At 36.6% G+C, this 22,017-nt stretch overlaps 1 protein-coding gene across 4 annotated transcripts in view; it reads left to right on the forward strand.

Annotated features, from left to right (window-relative positions):
• TBC1D5 (TBC1 domain family member 5) overlaps positions 1 to 22,017 on the forward strand; it is a 323,581-nt gene that overhangs the window by 101,666 nt on the left and 199,898 nt on the right. For 2 of the 4 annotated variants that reach the window (XM_064444307.1, XM_064444304.1), the window contains one exon: positions 12,656 to 12,756. The exons of the other annotated variants lie outside the window; for them this stretch is intronic. In XM_064444307.1, the coding sequence (XP_064300377.1) occupies positions 12,691 to 12,756 (66 nt within the window). In that variant the 5' untranslated portion in view covers positions 12,656 to 12,690. The remainder of the gene's footprint in view (positions 1 to 12,655; positions 12,757 to 22,017) is intronic. 4 annotated transcript variants of the gene reach the window in all.

Raw genomic sequence — 22,017 nt, forward strand, 5'->3', positions numbered from 1 at the left:
CTGGAGAAATACTGGGGGAAAGATGTTATTTGTTCTGATCTGATATACACCAAACTATTCCAATACTATTCAGAAGTGGCTGGAGCCCGCTCTGCACTGTGAGAACCAGCACTTAATGTGGAAAGCCAATAAACAGAAAGCTACAGAGATGGTGAAAAGTTCTTGTCATTGCTGCTCTTGGTTTCAGGAGTGTTTTAAAGATCTTAATTTTGGAACAGTGTAGCTCTGTCTGTGTTATAGAGAAAACGTTCAGGTATAGAAGTCCAGAACGTTCAGGTGAGCTAGTGGAGCGACTCTGAATCTGATGGTGCTTTTTGACAGCAAAGTTCTAAGATTTCATTATTTCCTGATGGCCAGCTGAGCTGTAGGATTTGTGGAGAGGTGATCACTTTTGGTATTGGAAAGCAATTAAGTAAAAAGAAATCTGATGGGGTTTTCTTTACGTGTTTGGCAGATTATTCATTTTGGAAATGGTTAGCTAGTTACAATGGAGCATATATGTCCTAGCTTTGAATCTTTTCTTTTAACTACCTTTAAACATTTCTTGACAGAAATGAATTTATTGGTCATGGTCAAGCTCACTCTCCTTAATATAGGTGTCTGAAATCCATCTTTTAAAAACTTCTCTGAGGAGCTTTCTACCAGTTAGCCTGGGAGATAGCAAGATGAAGAATTGAGTAAGTGAGAGAATTTACCCTATACATGCCCTGACTCACCTGAACTCACCACCCATGAGCTGCCAAGCTGACACGCTATGCCACACCAGCAGTCCCCAGCAGTTCACTGTTCTTCTCTAGCATTTGGTGGCATGTCCCCCTCTTTAGCTCTACAACTGCTTCTCTATTCACCTGCAGGCGTAAGAAAGTTCCGTTTAGGTCCTGGAAGTGGTTGGACTTGTATACCTACATCTTACCTGGCGCAACAGGTAGCTTTCCACTAAATGATATATGGTTTCTTTGGAAAATGTCCTCTTTTGAGGACAGATGTGAGATGAGTGGTATGTTCTCTCCACTGCTGGCAGTTTCTGGGAGTGAACTGCTGTACTCCTGCAAAAGTATGGTGGTGATTCCACTTGATGCCTTTTCCATTGTGGCTTGATCCGGCGTGTTCCGCTCTCATATTTTTGGTTAAGCTGTGTGCTAAAGCAGTAGGCTTTGCTGCAAGGCTTATTACAATATTAAAAAGAACAAAATCACTGGTATGGTAAGTAGTTGATGTATTTATGTAATTTCAAACTTCTGCTCTTTAAGAAGCTACCATGACTCAAGCAAGTACAAGACTTTCTGATACTCATCTGGTGGTCATTGAGTGAGCCATCTGTAACAAATTCTGATTTTCATGTGTCTTTCCCTGGCAACCAAGAAAGCAACCCATAGACTGCTTGCTGATGTCTGCAGTTCTACAGAGGGCGTGGGGTGGTGGGAGTGTGTCATCTCTTGTGGCTCTGACTGTGCCTCAGTCCAAAAGTGTGATTGTTCTTCTTATGCAAACTCGCTTTAACTTAGCAAGGTCAGGAATATTACAGATGTGACGACATGGGCTTTCACTGTAAGATGCTCACTGGTTGTCCTTTACGAGTGCTGCGTTGCTGTGGCTAGATACAGTCTTTTTCAGGGTTGGTAGCAAGGGCAGATCCAAAAAGATACTTGGATGCTTATCTCTTTGCGCTTGTGTTAAAATCAATGGGAATTTAAAAGCTTAGGATTTAAATACTTAGAATTTGGAACTATCCCAAGATCCTTGACATCAAAAAGGCGATGGCCTCATTTTATGCAGATGTCCTAGCACTCAAAGGGTGCATAAATTATTGTACCACTTATCAATTTCTCTTTAATGTATTCCTTTCTTATATCTGGGACACTGTTAATAGAGGAAAAGGATTAAAACGCGTAAAAATAACTTGTATGTAAGTTTCTTTGAGTTGAATTTATATCAGTCAGCCTGTCAGCACTAACATATGGGAAACATACTTTCGCTACCATGCATAGCAGGGGCTAAAAGTGCTGTTCAGACCATGTGCTCAACTCCTACAGAAGAGGGACTTTATATCACTCGTGCAGCCCACTCACAAATTTAAGGGGTGACATCTATGGATTCTGAATATATGGTAACCCAAATATTGATCTTGTTACAGAAAATGTAAAACGGAGGGGGCAAAAAAGATAGAAGATGATCTAGATCAGCAATGAATTCAGTAAACTTTAAATACTACATTAAAAAAACCCAACTTATTGTATTGCCATTGCTATATTGAAATGGTGGTTGTAGAGAATAGGGAATTTTCACATAGCTTTTCTGTATCTTGGGCTAACTTGCAGTAACATATAACATCTCCTTGTATCAATTACTGTAAACTAGTAAAGATCCCTACTGTTTTTGTTTTGTTTTGCTTCCTCAAGCCCCCTGCTGCTGTTGATTACACCTAGATCTGCTACTGATTGGAACTGTTAAAAGGCAAAGATAGTGTGGATGGTTTCTGAATCATTTAATTGTAGAACTAATAAGATGTTTTTGCTGGGACCTAATAAAACAGATCATATTAATAAGTGTGTATACTGTCCATGAAATTTCTGATTGCTTTTTCATAATTTTAGTAGATATGAATGTAAGACTCTTAAGCCCAGAGGGCACATGACGTGCAAGTTTCTTTTTTGAATATTACTGGATGTGGTTTTAAGAAAGAAGTGGGAGCATAAGCTATCCAAGAGCATCATGCAGTAGAGACTTTGCTTTCTGTGAGGTTTTACATTTTTAGTTGTATGTAAATGTTGTGTGGGCATGTTGAATTGAGTAGATAATTACTCGAACAAGATATATTCAGTCTTATGTTAATGCTGCTTTTTTAATAGCTGTATAATACACACTGCACTTGGTGCATGTGAACCTTGAAAAATTGCTTCCTTAATACAGTAATGCTTGCCAAATAATGTCCAAAGTTGGCCTAGAGCTGTGTTGGCTTATCATGAAAGAACCTATTCTCCTTCAATGGTCTGTCAGTGTCCATTCAACCTCTCAGCTCTGGCAAGGTTAAAAAGTAATACATGAATATATACAAGGAGGTCCTAAAATGAAGAAGAATAAAAATAAAACAGTATTTATGAAAGTTAAAATTTGATTTGGTGGCTTTCCTATAATCTCTGTTACATGATTTTTAATTTCTAATGTAAATAATTTTCAAGAATCAAGGTGAGATTTATATTTGGGGAGGACAGGGAGAGAAAGGAGAGAGGAAGGGAGTCTAAAGCTACCTTAATGCCTTGTAAATCTGCAGCAAAACTGATAATCTGATTCCAAGCATCCAGGAAATGATGCTGCAGAGCAGCTCTTGTGTATCTAGGAGGGCATTACACATAGTGGAGAAGTCTGCCCGTTATGACTTGAGATTAACTCACTACTACTTCCCACGGCTCTGCCAAATTTGTTCCCTTTCCTACATTGATATAATCCCCTCCTGTGCTTTGGATAAAGTAGCAGTAAGGGCCCTCTGAGAGACCAGCTGAATCTGCAGTTTCCAAATTGTTCTGCTCTTGTCAGTCCGATCAGCTAGCCTTTTCTGTGCCCAGTCATGTATTTCTTCTCAGTCAGGTCTTTGTCCATGTCACCTACATTTTAAAACAGAGTTTGCATTTTACAATTTTGTTACTTTTGCCTCTGACAGCAAGAACAACTTCTGTTTTCACCCATATTGATTGAGTCATTTTAAATTCCAGTTTCTTCGCTGTTAGCTGAATGTTGTAGGGTCTGAGTTCAGGGAAATTAAATTCTTGTTCATAACAAGTGGGTTTTTTTCATTTGTGAAAGACTTTATGTTATGTTATGAGGAATAAGCTCTCGCAACCCCTTATCTTCTCTTCTTGTTGTCCCTTAGATTAACATTATCTTGTAGTAAAAGGAGTAGCATCCTTTATTCTGCAAAAGTAGTATTTTACCTATATAGTAATGGAAATGTTACATTAACACCCCCCCCCCATACCCACATACACGCGCATTTTTGACTACTTAAAGGCTGGGAGGAAGCAAAGGTTTGAAAAGTCATACCTCATTCTTCTAAGAACATAGTGAGGTACTGGAGAAAACCAATATAACGTAAAATTAAGTGCTTTGTAAAAAATGTATGCGTACCTGATGCATGCCATAGGTTCGGCATTGGTGCTGGAAGGGGCAGAGCTAATCTCAATATTGAGTGATGAGGGTTGTAGCACGATTTCTGTAGCACACACTATGCATGGAATGTAAAGAGTGTATTAAAGTGTTAAACATTAGTTATTGAATACGTGTTCCCTACAAATTCTGGCTTTAAAATCACGAGGCAGCATGATGCTACCTTCAAAAATAAAGGAGCCAATCATCCACTTTGCACTTCAGGAGACTCCTAGTTCCCTTGACGTATTATCCACATTGATTATTTGATTAAAAAAGAATAAAATTACACTGTACTATCTAAAAAGCTTAGTATAGAAGAGAAAAAAAAATCTAAGAAAACTGCTTATCTCAAGCAGATAGCTTTCCTTCTGTTTTTCTCTGGTTTCTACAAAGGTAAATGCGTTCATGTCATGCTCATTTAATGTACTAACAGCTCTCAGGATCTGCTTCTTTTCTTTGGTCTGGGTTGTCTTAATTTTCTTCAGCTTATTTTTGCAGAGATTATTTTTTTGCCAGACTAACAGGGGCTGAGAATTTTGAACCATATATTGTAGATAATGGGGAAAATGGTTTCAGTTTTTAAACTGAGATAAAAGATTTGAAAAGTAGATTTCTGTAGCGTTTTCTTTGAGAGGTAAGATTGTGTCAGTCATTCTGTTTACAACTGGAAAAGTATTTCTGTGAATTACTTTTACTTAAAATTGTACCTGCTGGTCCCTTAAAGGCCAGCGGTTGCTCTTACAGATGAATCCTGTAACAAGATTCTGCAACTGGAATTTAGTTTCACTAGAGTGACTTATAATGTAATTTATCTCTGAACACATACCTACTCTATTGATAATATGCAGTAGATTATTAGTAGAATTATTTTGAACTGAACCTGTGAAAAAGAACAGGCATGGCTCTTTGCGTGGTTGGTTTTTTTTTTCTCTTTTCATCTTCCCCCATAAAGTGTAAAAAATCCAAGCCAAACAAGAAAAAAACTCCAACAAAAAACCTAACCAACCTAAAGGACAGCACACCCCCCTCAAAATAGATATGAAACAAAACGAAACAGCATATTGTAATTATTTCATGCTCGTTGCTGTTTAGAATGTTGGAATTTTTCTCTTTCCTGATACTTTGTTGTAGTACATTAATGTCTTCTAAGGAGTGTATGGCTGCGTACTAAAATCAAATAGAAGTGCTAACTGGAAGCTCTCGTTGCGCTTTTCAGAAAGCTTGCACTTCAGATTTCCAAGTGCAGGGAAACAGCAGCAGACCCTTTGTGCTTCTGCAAAGCATTGTAGTATTCTGTACCTTAATCCCTGGCAGCATCACCTCCATTTCTTTGGCTTGTCATCAACATCTCTATCACAGTAAAACTCCAATGCATGTAGCAAGAAACGAAGCGTGTAGGGGAAAAACATAAAGGCTCTTGACTGAAATAGTTCTTTAACTTATTAACAGACAAGTGTGCATGTCAGAAAAACACACTTGTTTGCTGTGAGGATATGCAGTAGCTGATGGGTGAAGAAACAGAAACCTTAATTGCTGCTTGCGTTTAGGTCACTGTTCATTCATTCATTCATTGCTGGAGCTATGAACTATTCATATGTTGCCACAGTATGTTACTTACACACGACTGATGGTGAAGGAAGTAAGAGCTAAGATGCTTCACAGACATCGACATCGGGGGGATTAACATGTCTGCTTCATTAATATATATGTGCATACATTAATGTTGAAGTATTGAACTGTTTCAAATGAGATTAAAAACTCTATCTCTTAAGGTCTGCTATAGTCCTTAGAAACATTTAAATTTTTGGCATCAGCCTTACCAGTTTCTTAACCATTTTAGTTTTACTTTGCCAGTGAGGATACGAGTGCAGACAGAGTGCTCATCGCCTGCCTGCTGCCTAGTTTTCTGTTGTTTTTCCTTAGCTAGGTCTGCTCCCTATACTTGCTAGCCATCATTAAGCATATATGAATCTCTGTGGAGTGGCAGGCATGGATTCTGTGAGTGACATTTCTGGCAGCGTTTTCCTTGTATATGGCACCGGGCCTGATTTTCTGAAATTTTAAGCATCTATGATCCCCATTTGCTTCCTCTGAAGCTGTAGGTACTCTGTCCTTTTGGAAAGCATGCTGCTCTGCGCTAAATCTCAGGCAGTTAAGAGATGAGAAAGTCCTGGAAACTTACTTAGCGCTCATGTGACAGCCAGTTCTGTATAGCAGCAAGAATATCGCCTGTGTGAAGGCATTGCCTCTCCTGCTGTATTAGTTACAGATCCAATAATCTGCCCCTGTGAAACTAGGTTTTGGAGATCAGTAGTGAATTGTTTAGTAATGTTTATTGGAGCTCTTTAAAATATATTTGCAATGTATAAAACACACTGATATATAGAAGCTCACATTCTAATAAGATTACATTAAGTATCCTAATAAGATCAAGGCTTGAAATTATGTTTTTCCGGATTTGAGTGATATAAATTAATTTTAGTTTAAACCAGTGTCAGTGTTCTTAGATGTTTGTTATAAATACTCCATTTGCAATTTATGTGGGTCTGCATTTAAATACACAAGAAGCATTTTTCTCTTCCTCTCCTTCCAGAATGCTGCAGCTACAGATTATCAAGGCAATGCTGTAATTATTAAGCTCAACCAGTAAATTATATAGAGGACAACAGTGGCTGATCACTGAACTCTGCTGGCACTGGCCTTTCACTTCTCATTTAAGTCTATACACTATATAAAAGGAATTTGTTACTATCAGTTTGGATCCCTGGTGGAGGCTAATCCATGTCACAAAGCCATTTTGCACAAAAGTGAATTCTTTTCAGGACGACCCTACAAGTACATGCAGACTAAAATATGCAGGAAACTTCCAGTACAGACTAAATTGATTGTTTCTTATAGTAACAGACAGACCAGGGTGAAATATTGGGTTACTTCAAAAAGAACCCCACAGTTGTAGTTGTAATATAATTTCTGTTGGTTCATCCATTCTACTTTTTATTTTATTGCTAATTCTGATTTCTCTATAATCTAATGCACAAAAGTAGGGATCTAAAGGACTAACTCAATCTTCAGCTCTTGTGGTTTTCAGTGTTAAAATTTGGTGCATAAAGTCAGGGGAGAAGCTTGGCTAGTCTCAGCATCATGGTATTCCTCTTCTCCTTTAATGGTCTGGTTGGAGGTATCTTTTGGACTCAGATAAATTGTCCTCCAGATGGGCCACACTGGATAAAGATATTAGCTGGTTTATGCCCAAGTACATGTACATGTATAACAAAATTATTTGGTTATAATCACCCTTCCAGGTACACCACCTGCTGTATCAGACTGATACCTAAGATAATATTCAGGAACCAGGCATGTTCCTTGCACCTACAGCCAAGAGTTTTTTGTTGTGGGGTTTTGGGGTTTTTTTTTTAAGTATATTTACATTTTAGTACACTAGCATGTCTATCAGTGTTTCTATCAGATTTAATTATTTACATATAAAATACAGTATTAAATTTCTTGTTTAGATGTTTCATATTGTACTTCTTAAAATATACAGCAGTTCGGAAAATAAGGAGTAACGGTAAAGCATAATTGGCACTGATGAGTGGCTAGTGTTAAGTGTGAGCTCTCCGTCAAGAAACAGTCTTCACGTCAGCTCTCACAACCTGTCACCTGGCTGGTTTTGTTTATTTCATTGTTTATCTAAAATATAAGTATTTTGGAGAAAACAAAATTTTAGAATTGAGTGCTGTTTTTATTTCTTGCTACCTTTTAATTCACAGAAAGGTAAAGGACTCTCCTATTAGCAAAATTTACCTTGCTAAACCTGATAACATTTCAAGTGCAGAATACAAAAAGCGTAACAACTCTAGAGGAGGTCTCTTTCAGTTTTATGCTTAAATGCCAAAGTTTTATGTGCAGTATAACAGTGGGGAAGAGTTGATTCATTGCATTTACCAATGACTGCCTAACATTTCCCTCTGTCCTGTCCAAATACAGCTGAGTATGTTTTTAAGGATGCCTCAGCATAAGAAAAAACAGAGCATTTCACTGTCCGTTTGGCATGAAGCAGTAGATCCAGTATAAAGTTAATTCTGCACTTGAAGTTCTCCAGAGTGTCGGGCATGGATCTTGTGAAATTCTTTACTACTTTGCTTAAAGACTTTATCCTGAGCTATGGAGCAAGAATAGTAATGACCTTCAAACTCAATTTTCAAATATTCAGTTTACACTCTAAGCTAGAAAATCCTCTTCAGTTTCTTGAATCCACCTGACTCATTATCAAGTAAGCAATTTGTGGTAAATTTTTTGTGAATTTATTATTTGTTTCTTTCAAAAAATTGTTTCTCTGACAGTGTGCAAGAAATAGTTTAATTCATATTTTTTCATTATGAGAGGCTAAGAGTGTTAGCATTCGTGTCTCTATAAACATATTTAAAATTTCAGGGAGAGTTTAAATATTTATGAAAATATAAAAGGTAACGTAAAAATAATATGTTTGTCTTGGAAACTTGTGGCCAGAACTTATCTGCACACAAATTACTTTCGGGAAAAGAGAGGAGCATACTTACAGTCAGTTTTAATATTTTTAATGGTTTTCACTTTTTACTTTGCAGATTATATAAAGCCTTCAAATATTAATATATATTCAAGATTAGGGATTTATAAGCTTCTTTCGTTTACCATACATTGCTTGTCCGTGAAATTTTCATGGTCTTCTGATTCTTCTGAACCGTAGTTATTGTGCATGCAAATAGACAGCTGATGCTGCTGCTAACTTTTCATCACATAAATAAGTGAAACTCTTGGCCCAAAGATGGCAAAAACCATTCACTTCTTCAAAAATAGCCTGCAACTGGAAGGCATACATGCTGCAGGAAAAACTTCCTTTTTTCTGACGGTTTTGATTTCATGATTGATTACATGTTCTGATATTGGAAGCATGCTGACTTTAAGTACTTGTCCTTGTCACATATATTTGTTTTTTCTGAGGTCTTTAGCTTGTTTTGAAAGAAGCTCAATATTTCATATGGATAGTATATCCAGCTATAGATAATATATCTGAAAAAGTCATGGTGGTGGAATTATTTCATCATTATATAATTTGGGAGGGGTTGTTTTTAAAGAAACTCTCTGGTTCATTTATATAATTTAACTGTTGTTCTAGTGTCTGTGTAAAGAAAGACTTTAAATTCATTCTTTACTCTTCTTCTCAGAAGTGCATTGGATATGACTGAACTGTGCTTCCCTATCCTGTAGTGAGGCTCTTTGTGTGATTTTGCACTGACACTTTGGAAAAGACTTAATTGTTATTCTATCCTTTCTTACGTTCTGGTGTGATACAAAGCATTACAAACAGACCTTTCTTATCAGAAAGCCATCAATAGAAAAGGTGGATATTCTTGAAACTAATTTTACCTTACTTTTTGTACTTGGACTATTTCTTCAGTGCTTGTAAAGCAAGGCTAGATATTCTAATACGGTGCTTCCTCCTTTAAATGTAGACAGATTTTTTTTCCCGAAGTAGATACTTAATAGCTATCCCGCATGGAAAATATTCAAGGGTTTCAAGGAATAGCTGTAGCAATTGCAGGAGAAGTGTATAAATTACCATCTCTTTTGGGTTTTTTCCCCCTCTCAGTACAACTCTTACTATAATTAGCCAGCATTTAACAGCAAATGTTTGCTTTGGTTAAATTATTCAGAACATTTATTTTACTTGTCAAAGGTTAGATCAGGTTGTTGTTTGAACTGGTAATTAAATGCAGCCTAATACACTGTCATATTTTTATGCACTATCAGCCCTGTTTCCTCCTTACTCTGTATAATTTTAAAGTGTTCAGGGTTGACATGTAGGTTTCCAACTCAAATCCTGTTTTCTTGTAAAGAAGCCCTTTAAGACTTTACTTCCGTGTTTTATTGTACATGTGTATGCTTAGGAAAATAGGGATTAAGGTTGTTTGGAATATCATACGTACGTACAGACTTCGTTGTCACAAAAGAAGTGAAAGCCCTTTGAAAATTTTTATTTGCATGTTTCAATAAGTCATTGCACAGCATCTGGTATGTATTAATTATTTTTCAGGGCTGAAGGTAAAGTATACAAGTGCAGACCTCTCCTTTACTAACTGAATACCTACAAGTCACAGTAACATGCAGTATATTTAAATTAGATTCCTAAATCTTCACTGGAAATATGCATGATACTGAGATATAGAATGGTGCTTAATAAATAATTATATAGTTGCCTCAGATGAGCAAACAAAACTAAAAAGCCTCAAGGTCAGCACTTCTCGTGAATCCAGAGCAGTGGCTCTGTACGTGTACATTAGAGCACTGAGGCTGGCTCCCCAGCATAATAAAATCAATGGGAGTCCTCTGTAGTCTCTCATGACAGTTCAGAAACTGTGTTTTACACACTTATATTACACAGTCTTTTAATTGAATTCTCATATATATAATGTGTCCATTCCTTTTTTTTATTTCAGCTATGTATGTTTATTTTCTCAGTCAAATTTGTAGAAAGAATAAATTATAGGGCTTTTTAAAAAAAGTTTATGCTCCTAGGCCTAATATTGTCCAATGCCTATGAAAGGAAGAAAGTCGCTGTCCAGTTAAAAAAGAAATAAGCACCAAAGAGGATCATCATTTCAGCAGTCTTTTCTTTCCTACCATGTATAGACAAGTATTCCTGCCTTCTCCAGTGCCTTTGTGTTACAGCTTTCTCTTCATTGGACTATCAGTGATATGTATACATTTCAACCTAGCTTATTTCGCAGCATTTCTAAAACATTTTTGAAAAATCCTACTTATTGTACTTAATGCATTGAAAGTGCAGTTTTGAAAGTCTCACAGTTCTGTCAAATCAGAACTACGTTGATTCGTAGCCTTGTTAAGAAACAATTCAGACTTGACGGTAGTGAAATCCTAATTTACCTGCTGTCATGGTGATCCCCCAGACTGTGTTAGGCAGTTCGAAAAGCTGAGATAGGAATAAGGGCAAACCATATACTCACTATATTAAAGAGCCAAAATCCACACCTTAGTTCCCGCACATGTGATCTCAGAGTAGCAGAATTGATTATTATTTTTTACCTTTTCCTACTCGTAACCTGGTTTTGTCATAAAACTAGCATAGGCCACCATGGGCCACAAGGTAGAAAGACACAATAAAAATAGAGTTAAAAGTGAAGTGTATTCTTGATTATAATTATAGCATGACACTAAAGAAACTCGATGTATGGTGTTCAATTTAGTATTTTGCAGCTTGTTAAATTTTTATGCTTCATGGTTGTAGGAGGTAGCTAAAAACAAGAGAATATACTGTGCTCTTACAGAAATTATTTTGACCTCTAGGTAAAGTACATTTATTTGTGTATACGTCATCTGAACTGTGAGCCGTTTTGATTGATGTAGTAGATTGCATATACATATGGCATACAGAGGACCTAGGTTAGGGTAAAGTTCTGGGCTCTTCCATGATGGACTGTCTAAATATAAACTAGAATCAAAATGACGAAATTGATTTTAAGTTGTACAGAACTGCCATTCGGGTGTAAGTCTTGGGATGGATATGACAGACTGTGTGCCTTTAATTAGGAAAACGGATCTTAGGTTGTATAATTGCTGTATTAAAATTTAAGAAGTATTCACACATTGGTTTGCACTGTGACTACTATTGATGGGAATGAAAGCTGGTACAGTTGTTCCACATGGTATCTTTAAGACCATTGATAGTATGAATCAGAAGAAGAGTTTTGACAGCATGGCACATATCCGTGAAAACAGCCGTTTGTAGGAAATAATAAGTTTAAAAGTTTAGCATATAATGTTAGGGTATAGATAAGGTCTAAAGCGTTTTATCCATAAACTGGGGAGTTTGGCAATACTTCGATCGTAAAAGAAACAAGCCAACAAACCCAAAAGCTCCATTCTTTTCTTGCACATCTCTGATGAACCTTCCTACTGGCTTTGTGAAAAAGAATGCAAACAGTTTTAGTTAAAATATTCTTTAGCCTTCTGTGTTACCTTTTAAAAGCCAAGCTGTGTGTATGTCTCTGGAGGGTGGGACCACGTTCTTCATCTGCTGTTTCTGACATTAGTGCAGTGAAAGAGCTCCACTAAATACAGAGACGATCTTGAATTTAAAGGAGGTGAGGAAATATTCTTTCTAGGAGGCTAACTTCATATAGATATACTAGATGACATTTTTTTTAGAAATAAAATTTTATGTTAAAAATGCTGTGTTCAGTTATTTGAATGGATGAGGGGAGTCTTATGTGGGGTTCTTTGGGAGAAGGAAAGCTGACTTGGAGTAGCATAGTGAAGGAGTGATTTTCTGTCTCTAAATAATTTCATTTCAATTATCTTTATGTTTTGGCTTTCGTTTCCGATACGATGCTGTCAAAACCGCTAAACCAAAAATGACGAATAATATTAAAGTTATCTGGGTTTGCTGTATTCAGTGATTTGCTTACAAATGTGACTGCTAAAACAGAACAGGATTTCCTTTTTTCTTCCACAGTGAAGAACAAGAACTTCCCAAGCACAGGAGTTTGGATGAGTAGGCAGAGGATCTGGTGCCTGCCTGAGAAATCCTTAAGCTTCAAGCCTTCCTGGCAACAGGTGGAATTGCAATATGTGTTTGTCAGAGAATAGTCATCTCAACTAGGCAATCTCTGTCTGTCACCTCTCCTTTGAAGAAAGATCTGTCCCCTCGGTCAACTTTTTCCTCCTTTTCCATCAGGAAGCTAAGAACACCTGCTACTGCCATCTTATATCTTCCTTTTAGGAGAAAAAGAAAGATGAATAATACATGACAGACCACAATTTCAAAAGTAACTACTAATTTTAGGTGCACCAAGATGCACAGCCTTACTATTAAGTAAGACAGAAAAGTGAGAACAGATCCCACCTATATACTCTATGCTTGGTTTCTTTGCATTTACTTCTGGATTCAGTTCAAAATTTGCATTTCATTCTTCTTAATATGCTAAGTGGTCCATAGCCTGGCCATTGTTAGGTCACTTCTCTACATGAACTATGTCTCATGTCACTTCTCTGTCTCAACTATTACTAGAAATGCAACAACATAGTAAAAAGAACATTTTCTAGGCTTTTGCATGTGACCAGTTTAGAATGAGGTCATACAGTATGCAGCAGGAAAAAAAGTCGGAAAGATACCTTTTTGCAAATGGATATTTCATGTGCTTGGAGAGAAAGAAAATAATAAAATCGGGCAGAAGGACAGGGTAAAAAAAAAAAAAAAATTTGGAAGGAAGTATGTGAAAACCGCTATTTTGTCCAGAAGGATTCACATTGTTAATGCTATCATGATTTGTATGTTAAATATTCTCAAAAAGTCATACTGGACCATCTAAGAAAACTGTCTGCAAAGGCTTTCTGAAAACAATAGGAAAAATTTAATCAAGGACATTTCTAACCATCTCTTGTTTACATCTGTTATATTTTTTTAATAAAATGGGCTTAAAAGCTTAGCCTCAAAGGTGTTGCAAGCTTTCCGTAAAGTATAATGACAGCTGTGTTCCAGTACAATTCTTCAAATCTATTCAGTTTTGTGGGAATTCCATTTCCTTTTTCTTGGTTACATACAAGAAAACTTGGTATTCAGACAACACTGGGAGATTAAGCCATGCCGTAGTGGTCGGTGAATTACAGAGAGTACTCATCTAAGCCTAACATATTTAGGAGGCATCAGTCTATTGATTGCCTATTAAAAAATCAAAAAGCTTTGGAGAACCTGCCTGGTCTGCTCTTATTCCCCAGAGCAAAAGAGCATATACAATTCCCAGGGCAACTAATCCCTTAGCCTACTACTTCTGGTCTTGTTTAAGATCTTGCCCTGCTACTTATGTGTTGTCTTAAGAATGTCATGCGAAACCAGGCTTCTGCTTCTTGCTGCGTAGTGTGTGCTGGCCCATTTCTAAAGCAAAATAAACCCAGGACCTGGGGTAAAGAAAATAGAACTTGTTGGTGACAGATGTTTCTGCTGAGACAAATTTATTGCCAAAAAAAAAAGCCCTTTTAACTCATAAATTGCAACTTGCTTTTATTAATATTTTCCCCTTTAAACAGTGTATTTTGTCATTATTTTTTAATTATGTTATGGATTCTTATTGTTACTGTGAATTTTAGGGTACGTTTCTAAAGTTTTCCAGAATAAAATATTTGGTTTTTTGTAGCAGACTTCTGTTCCACTAAAGCCTTGAAAAGTAGTGCTTTCCTACTTGCTGTTTAAGACTTGCGTCTGTCTCAGGTTTTGAGGCAGTACAGCCAGTGTGTGTTCGATGCACCATGCTGCTTGTGCTGGTGACTTCTATGCCTGTGTTTTACATGCTCTGGCAAGAAGCAGGGACTGCAGAAAATATTTTAGGAGGAATAAATGCCTCTAAGTAACAGCGCATTATAGAAATCATTATGTTACAGTGGCCTTGCCTGCCTAGCTTCTTTGTGTCTGAAGGCTTCAGCAAGACTACTTGTTCCCTTGACAGTTTGACATGTACAGGAAAGCATAGAAAATTCCGTCCAGCTGCTCAGAAATTTGACTGGAAAATATGAGAGTGGGAAGGGATAGGAAAATAAGTTCTAACAGGTAACGCTGTATTAAGAGATCAAATTATTAAAGAAGGAAGAGTATCGCACTATAATTTTCTCCCATTTATAATATTACTAATCTTGGCAGAAATTAGCCCTAAGGGTTCCTGAACACCAGAAGCAACTGTTGCATCAGGATGTGCTGAGCAGCAGAGTTCATTGTCTACAAAAGGAAGAACTTGCCTTGTCATCTTTTTAGTAGCATGGAATACGGTGGTACATTCCTACTAAAAAGAAGAGTAAAATGTTACTCACAGCAGTAGTGATACCATGGTATACAGTGCTTTCATGCAGTCAACTGCCTGCTAAGGTTAGCAGGTTTCATCTATACCTTGGATTTCCAAGTGTTAGTGGGTTCCTTTGCTTGAGGTATATTATTTCATTTTATCTAGGTACTGCTGTTTGAAATTCACCACATCCTAGGTATGAATAAATATTCTGCAAAAATACTGAGCCCCTAGAGTGGCTCCTAAGCATCCTGCTTTTGTTTCTCCTGATGTGGCAAGGCTGAAGAGAAACTGTAAGTAGGCAGTACGTGACATGAATACTGTGCCTTGCATAGAGTATGTCTTGAGACTGAGCATTTGGGTATGAGAGGGAACATTCATGGGAAACTTCAGCATAGGGGTAGCCCTACTCTGAAGCTGTTTTTCCTCTGAGTATGGCTTTTAGACATACTCAGGTAAGCCACTGCTCCCGTTGGCAGAAGTGATGGGAAAGCCTTGCAATCAGCATTCATTGCACTGCCACTGAATTAGATTTCAGACAGCACCTTGTCTTTTGCTTTCTTCCTGCACCTGGTTTTCCTCTGCAACTGTGCCCATTTGAATTCACTCATAAGGATTGGATCGCATAGGTGAATGTGGGTTGTGGTTCTTCATGCTAGGTGGAAGCTTAATTGTAAGATAAGAAAAAAATTCTGTCTCTCTCTGCTCCTTTGAAAGTGCCTATGAAATTGTCCTTTTCCTTAGCAAGCAGGGCTTACACCAGCTTGCTTTGTGCCTCAGCATGAGACCATGCTGCCTTAGCATCTGCATATCTAGAAGAGAAAACTAGAAGAGAAATATTTGATGTAAATGCCTCTCTGCGTGCATGAACATGCTGGTGTTTCTATAAAAATTCTGTCAACCCCTGTAGGAAACTGTTTTCTAAAAATAGTGAAAGAATAAAGGCTGAATCCTAGATTAATTGCTTACTACTTTAAAGCTGTGATATCCTAGAAACTTATTTCATTTAATACACTTTTAGTGTCTAAGCAAGTTACTATCATTTTGGGTAAGGCTGCAGGCTAAGCTGCCATTTTTTCCAGTTCAATGTTTTGATGATTTCTTTCAGTCTTGACATTCTTTGGCCCTTTGAGTTACACATGTATTACTAAAACATAAAGTGAGTAGCATAGCATGGTGCCTCTGTGTTCCTGAAAGTAAAACTCTTAAATACTTAAAAGCAGTAATTTCCATACCATAAACAGCAGTAAACTACTTTAGTCTCTTAACTATCTTTGGAAGGACAAAGCTTTAATTTAACTTATGTTGAATTGTTTTGTAACCAGGTAGATAAAATATATTCAAAAATAAACAAGGGATTTCTTTCATTTAATAGGTTCCCAATTGTTTGAATTATTTTATTATGAAGAGGATTTTCAGCACTTATAGATTACTGTAAGAAAAGGGAGTAGCTTCATAGTTGAATGATGTACAGATTTGAAATCTTACTGCATTTTTCCTTTCCCTCCCTCCATCTTCCTTTCACTAAAGTAAAACATCCAGTTTCTTTCAGTCTTGTGCCATAGATGATAGTTTCTAGGCTCTTGATGCTCTTCTCTGGACTGCAACAGCTAGTTATTGTCCTTCTGTGCTAAAGATGGACACACTATTGCAGCTCAGGCCTTACCAGCATCAGATGATGGAAGCGGATTTACACATCTCATTTTTTTTCTACTTGTTTAGGCTATTTTGAAGTAATATGATATTGTCAACTCACTTTCAAATTATGATCCACTTGCCCATATCATTTCCATCACAACTGCTTCATAACTAGTTGCTCTTCATCTTGTGTTTTTGTAGTTGATTATTCTAACCAAGTGCAAGATCTTAAATGGTCTTGGTTAGAATTTACTCTTTTGGCAGGATAGCTTCTACCTATATGAGTTGACTGACCTGGTTCCATGTAGATGCTTGTGCCAGTGGTGGGAAAGTGGCACAGGGGTAACATTGGTCAGTCAGGCGGAGGAGGAGGAGGAGAAGGATGGGACTACCTGCTTTGACAACAGTATCAATTAAATCAAAACTACTGCACGAAATTGTCTTAAACTGAGTTGTATGTGATGACTTGAAAAGAACTGATTTAGCTAGTTCTTTAATCTTCTCTTTCTCCGAGCTAACGCTTATATTGTTTAAATAGTGCTATGTTTGTTAGCCATCTGATTTTGAACTGAAACTTAGGCAAAAGTGAAGCAGAAAACACTTCACCTCCCTTGTCATCTTTGATAACTCTCCCTGTCCTTTAAATAGCAGATCAAATCTTCTCATGGTTCTCTTCTACCTACTATTGTGTGCATATGGGTATCCTTGAATGATGCGTAATGTTCTGTTCTTGTTCCTTGTGTTCCTTATTAATTGTATCTTATTTGTCTTTTGCCTTTCTGATTTGACCATATAACTTTTGTGCTTATTTATACTCAACCTAGATTATATGACCTAATTTTTGCTTTGCATGCTTCCTCCTTACACTTTGGTTCACTGAAGTTTGTGGTTTAGCCAAGTTCATGTCATTGCCTTTTCTGTCCCCCCTCTGCGTCAGGGTAGCTTACACATGATAAAGATAGGTCTCTTAGAGAGTTGGCCAACTTACCTGAATTCCTGTTTCTGGTTTTGTTTCTTGCCTAAAAGTTGAAATTTGCTTTGTTGAAATCTTGTTCCTTTTATTATAGTGGGCTTTTTGCCTCCTTCCTTTCCTAGGAATCATGAACTTCATCCTGCTAAGACCACTTCCATTTGAACTTTTCATATTTTTGTTTTGAGCTGATTTGTGTTTGTGGCTTAGAATCCAGTTCAGTTTAATTCAGTAACCTACCCATCTGCTTTTTACTCCTCCTGCTTTAAAACAAAATGCAAACCAATTAAATAAAAATTCCCTTTCACCAGTATACTCCAAGAACTTACTGGACAGCCAGTGTCCAGCTAGATTCCTTTTCCGGTGTGTGTCTTCTATGAGCATTGTAGTTTTCTCTCTCACCATCTTTTATTAACCCAATTTTCAACATCTACTACCTCCTCAATTTCAGAGTAAGTGCAGGTAACCTCTGTTTACAAGGCAACAGTCTCTTTTGACTGACATATTCTTTCTGAGTAAATAATAATTTTTCTTTTTGAGGTGAGACCATACTGAACACAAAACTAGTACTGGGTATTTAAGATGCTTGATGCTGTTTATACATTTGTTGTCACCATTTTCAATGCAGAAGAGAGAAACTGTTTCATCATAAATGTCAAATGTCACTATTCATAGCATTAGACCTTGGGAACCATTGTTACCAAGGTTGGTAGGGCGCTATGGGTATTGAATGTAGTAGTCAGCATTACATAAGGATTTCAATCTTCTCTGCTTTCTTCAAGTTTTTCTTCCCTAGTCAAACTAGCGTATCACAGAAACACGTAAACTCAAGAAAACTGTAAGCTAGCAACTGCATGAACCGGTTCGCTACTTCAAACAAGTATGTGGAAGATTTCCTGTCTTCCAAATTAACAGAATATAAAGTGTTTACTTATGATAAAGTTTTGTGGGTTTTTTTTTTAACTTCTATCTTACAAAATTTTTTAACTATCATGTGAATTACCAAGATTGTCATCGTCCCAGACTGTTTGTGTTGCTTCTTATCCCTGACATTTTAATCCACTACTGAATTTATACTTTGCATGTTTTAGTACTGGTAAGACATGAAAGTTGTAGGGTTAAATCTGTAGACAGTGCTTTAGAGCTCCTATGATAATTGTTCTTAGGTATGTATTCCTTTACTGTGGCTCTTGAGACAACTATTTAATAGACAACATTTGAATAATACAAATGTGCGGTTGGTAAAAATGGATTAGGGTTTCAGGATGGTACCAATGGGTGATATTTAATATTGAATGACATGTATTAAGACAAATGCTTTTATATATAATTTATTTGGCATTGTAAATGCATTTATCTTGTGAGATACAGACCCCCTGTTGCCACATGTAGTATTCTGGAAAGGTTTGGAGTAAATAAATAATAAAACCACTTTGATATACAATCTAACAATATTAAATATTAAGACTTTCACATGATTGATTTTAATACTTAATTAACTTATTTAAAGTCCAATGTAACTCTGTTTTTGTATTAAAGATCAGACAGGCAGAAGTTAAAATGCAGGAAATGTTATTAAATGAGACAAAATTAATTGCATTTCATGATCATCAGACTCACTGGCTGTTAACCTGTCCATCAGTGGTATGATCTTGTTTGTTTTGTTCTGGACCCCAGCTGAGGTTAATGTTAATCTGCTCTACCATGTCAGTCCATTTTTATGTTTGCATCATTCTGTTTTAATGATACATAATCTGATACATTTTATGAAAGAAAATAGACTTGCTTTATGCTATCTAAAGTTTGTCAAATAGTGCACTTTTCTTCTGACTTAGTAAGCATTCCTCCTAAGGCATGTTTCTTCAGTGGGTGCTAGCAGCTTCTGGAAGCAGCTAAGTACAAACCCTAGCTAGTTTTAAACTGCTGGTGGTGGGTCTTGTTGTTGTTTTTTTGTTGTTGTTGTTTGGGGTTTGGGTTTGGTTTTTTTTTTTTGGAGGCACTTGAAATAGTTAGTATCTTCTGTATTTAAATGGAGGTGGTGGTAGTAAAGGGCTCAAGTGATGGAGAGTAGAGGAGCTCAGTGCTACGAGATAGGTGGTCCATGTGGCCCGAATAAAAATCACTCCCAGAGTAAGGAATAAAGCGGTGAATAATACAGGTTGGAACAAAATTTTCAAAACTCCCTGTTAATGAGTGTCTTAGTCGATAGTATACAGCTTGAAACATATCAAGTGATCCTCATTTACCAAAGTTCACGAAGTTCATTCTCAGGATTGTCTCCTACTCAACCCTCTATTTGAAGAAAGGATGACTTTTTGTTTGTTTGTTTGTCCTTTCCTAGATTAGGAGGAACAATTCAAGGCTCAGGAGATTTAGCCAGTGAAAGAAAACCCAGAGTCTGGAACCATTTCTAGAATATTTGCAAGTTACCTGTAGTTCATTGCTTTAAATAAAACACAATGCATGTTTATTCTCCTAATACTTAATTCCTTATCTACTTTAAAATGTTTTCACGTTCTGGAGAATCCTCGCTAACATGCTTGATTACTTCATAAGCTGCAAATGAGGGGCAGAGTTGTGAACCCTCATAACATGATGCTGTCAAACTTAACAAAACATGCATAAGACCATTACCACATCAGGCATTTGCTTTTAGTCAGGTCGTTTTAATCAATTTGACTTCACAGGGCAGCTAATTTATCACTTAGCTAAACAAGTATTTCCTCTACTTGTCATCAATTTAAGTAATTAAAATGGTAAACTTTGCTATATGGCATGAAATAAAGGCCCAAAGATAATTTGGATAAGGTGGTTGATACAATCTAATAGAATGAATGCAAAATATTATTTAAATACTTTGGTATGCTTCAGTAGTTTTCAGAAATGTCATATTCTGGTAGCTTTGCGTGTACTGATATAAACTGATTTTTATTTTTAGCATATCTAAGATTAAACAGCGTTGTTCAGCTTCTTCCTCAGTGTTAGTGGGTTCTCTTTTTCCTTTTTTTGAGCATAAGATATTTTGCTTGATCATTTGGAGGTAGGAGGATGTCAGAAAGCAGGAGTGGGGCAAGTGCTACAATTTCTGCCCTGGCCGTGAGTACCTCCTCATTTCACCACTGGGGTGGGAAGAGGTGGGAAATGGGTGTTGTAAAAGCTCAGAGTTGCCTAATTCTTTTTCACCAACTCAGTTACACCTTCAAAGTATCCTTTGTGAGACTGATTATATTTTCTAGTTTTGCCAAACAGTATGAATGTTCTTCACATCTTAAAAGTTAATTTTGATATGTTTTGGTGTGCTTTGTAGTTTAAGTAGATAATTTTTTAAAGTCTGTATAAACAGTGATGATTAAGGGAAACATTTTAGATTAAGTATTTTAGGGTTTTTTTAAATTGAAATAATTCAGTAACTGTTTTTGAAACAATGCTTGTTAACCATAAACTGCTCCTTTGAATACTGAATATTTGTATTCAATATATGTTGCAAATGAGAGGTAAATGGATGTCTTATGACTTGAAATAAGGTACAGTAGTCATGTTCAACTGTGCTATATTTTGTTTATGAAATACTGATTTTAAATTTATCAACATTTTTGAGATTAGGATGGCCTTGCCACTTGCTCTCATGGTAGTGAACAGCCTCACTGCTAAAAGAACTTTATAAAGTTTGTTATTGTTTTGAGATTTTCATCACCTAACTGAACATTCATTGTAACCAGTTTATTATACGAAAGTTTATTATAATCTTATTAAAGATGATTCCGCTGTTTTGTACAGTTCTGGTTATAGCAGTATACTTTTATGGGTTTTGTGACACATGTTTTTGCTGTGTTTTGCCCAAATCCAGTCCAGATGTGGCTGGTGCTTCCATTGGCAGTTCAGCTAATGATAGAAGCATATCTCAGACTCTTAGACTTTCATTTTTGTCTTGTATTTCTAGCTAGATAGATATGACTTATGCATATTAATGGAAGATGAAGTATGGCTGAGCTGAGGCTGTTGCCACTGACAATCTGATGAAGAAGTGGTTTTCATTTTGAATGTTTTAAACGTTATTTTCTCACAGATTTGTATACAGGAAGAATGAAAATGCTGATGAAGGCATGACCATGTAAGAAAGACTGATTTATGGCAAGAGGTGGTAGAAATAATATCATATGTCAGAGCAGGTAATATGGAAGGCAAAAAATTTGTAAAATCTCAGATGCACAAACCCCTTCATGACTAAAAAAGCAGCAGCAGACTTCAAAGCTAAGTACTCACTGAGAACAAGAAGAGTTCTCTGAATTTGAATGGGTATGTTAAATCAGACTAATACAACAAGCTGTTGATCCCTGCTGTGTAGAAAGGGGTTGTTAGTAAGGTAGATCTGAGTAAACATGAGTTAAGTTTGTCCTAATGGAAACAGGTTGTTGTTTTATCAACTATGGAATATGG

The sequence above is a fragment of the Phalacrocorax carbo genome, chromosome 2 (genome assembly GCF_963921805.1).
Source record: "Phalacrocorax carbo chromosome 2, bPhaCar2.1, whole genome shotgun sequence".
NCBI lineage: Eukaryota > Metazoa > Chordata > Aves > Suliformes > Phalacrocoracidae > Phalacrocorax > Phalacrocorax carbo.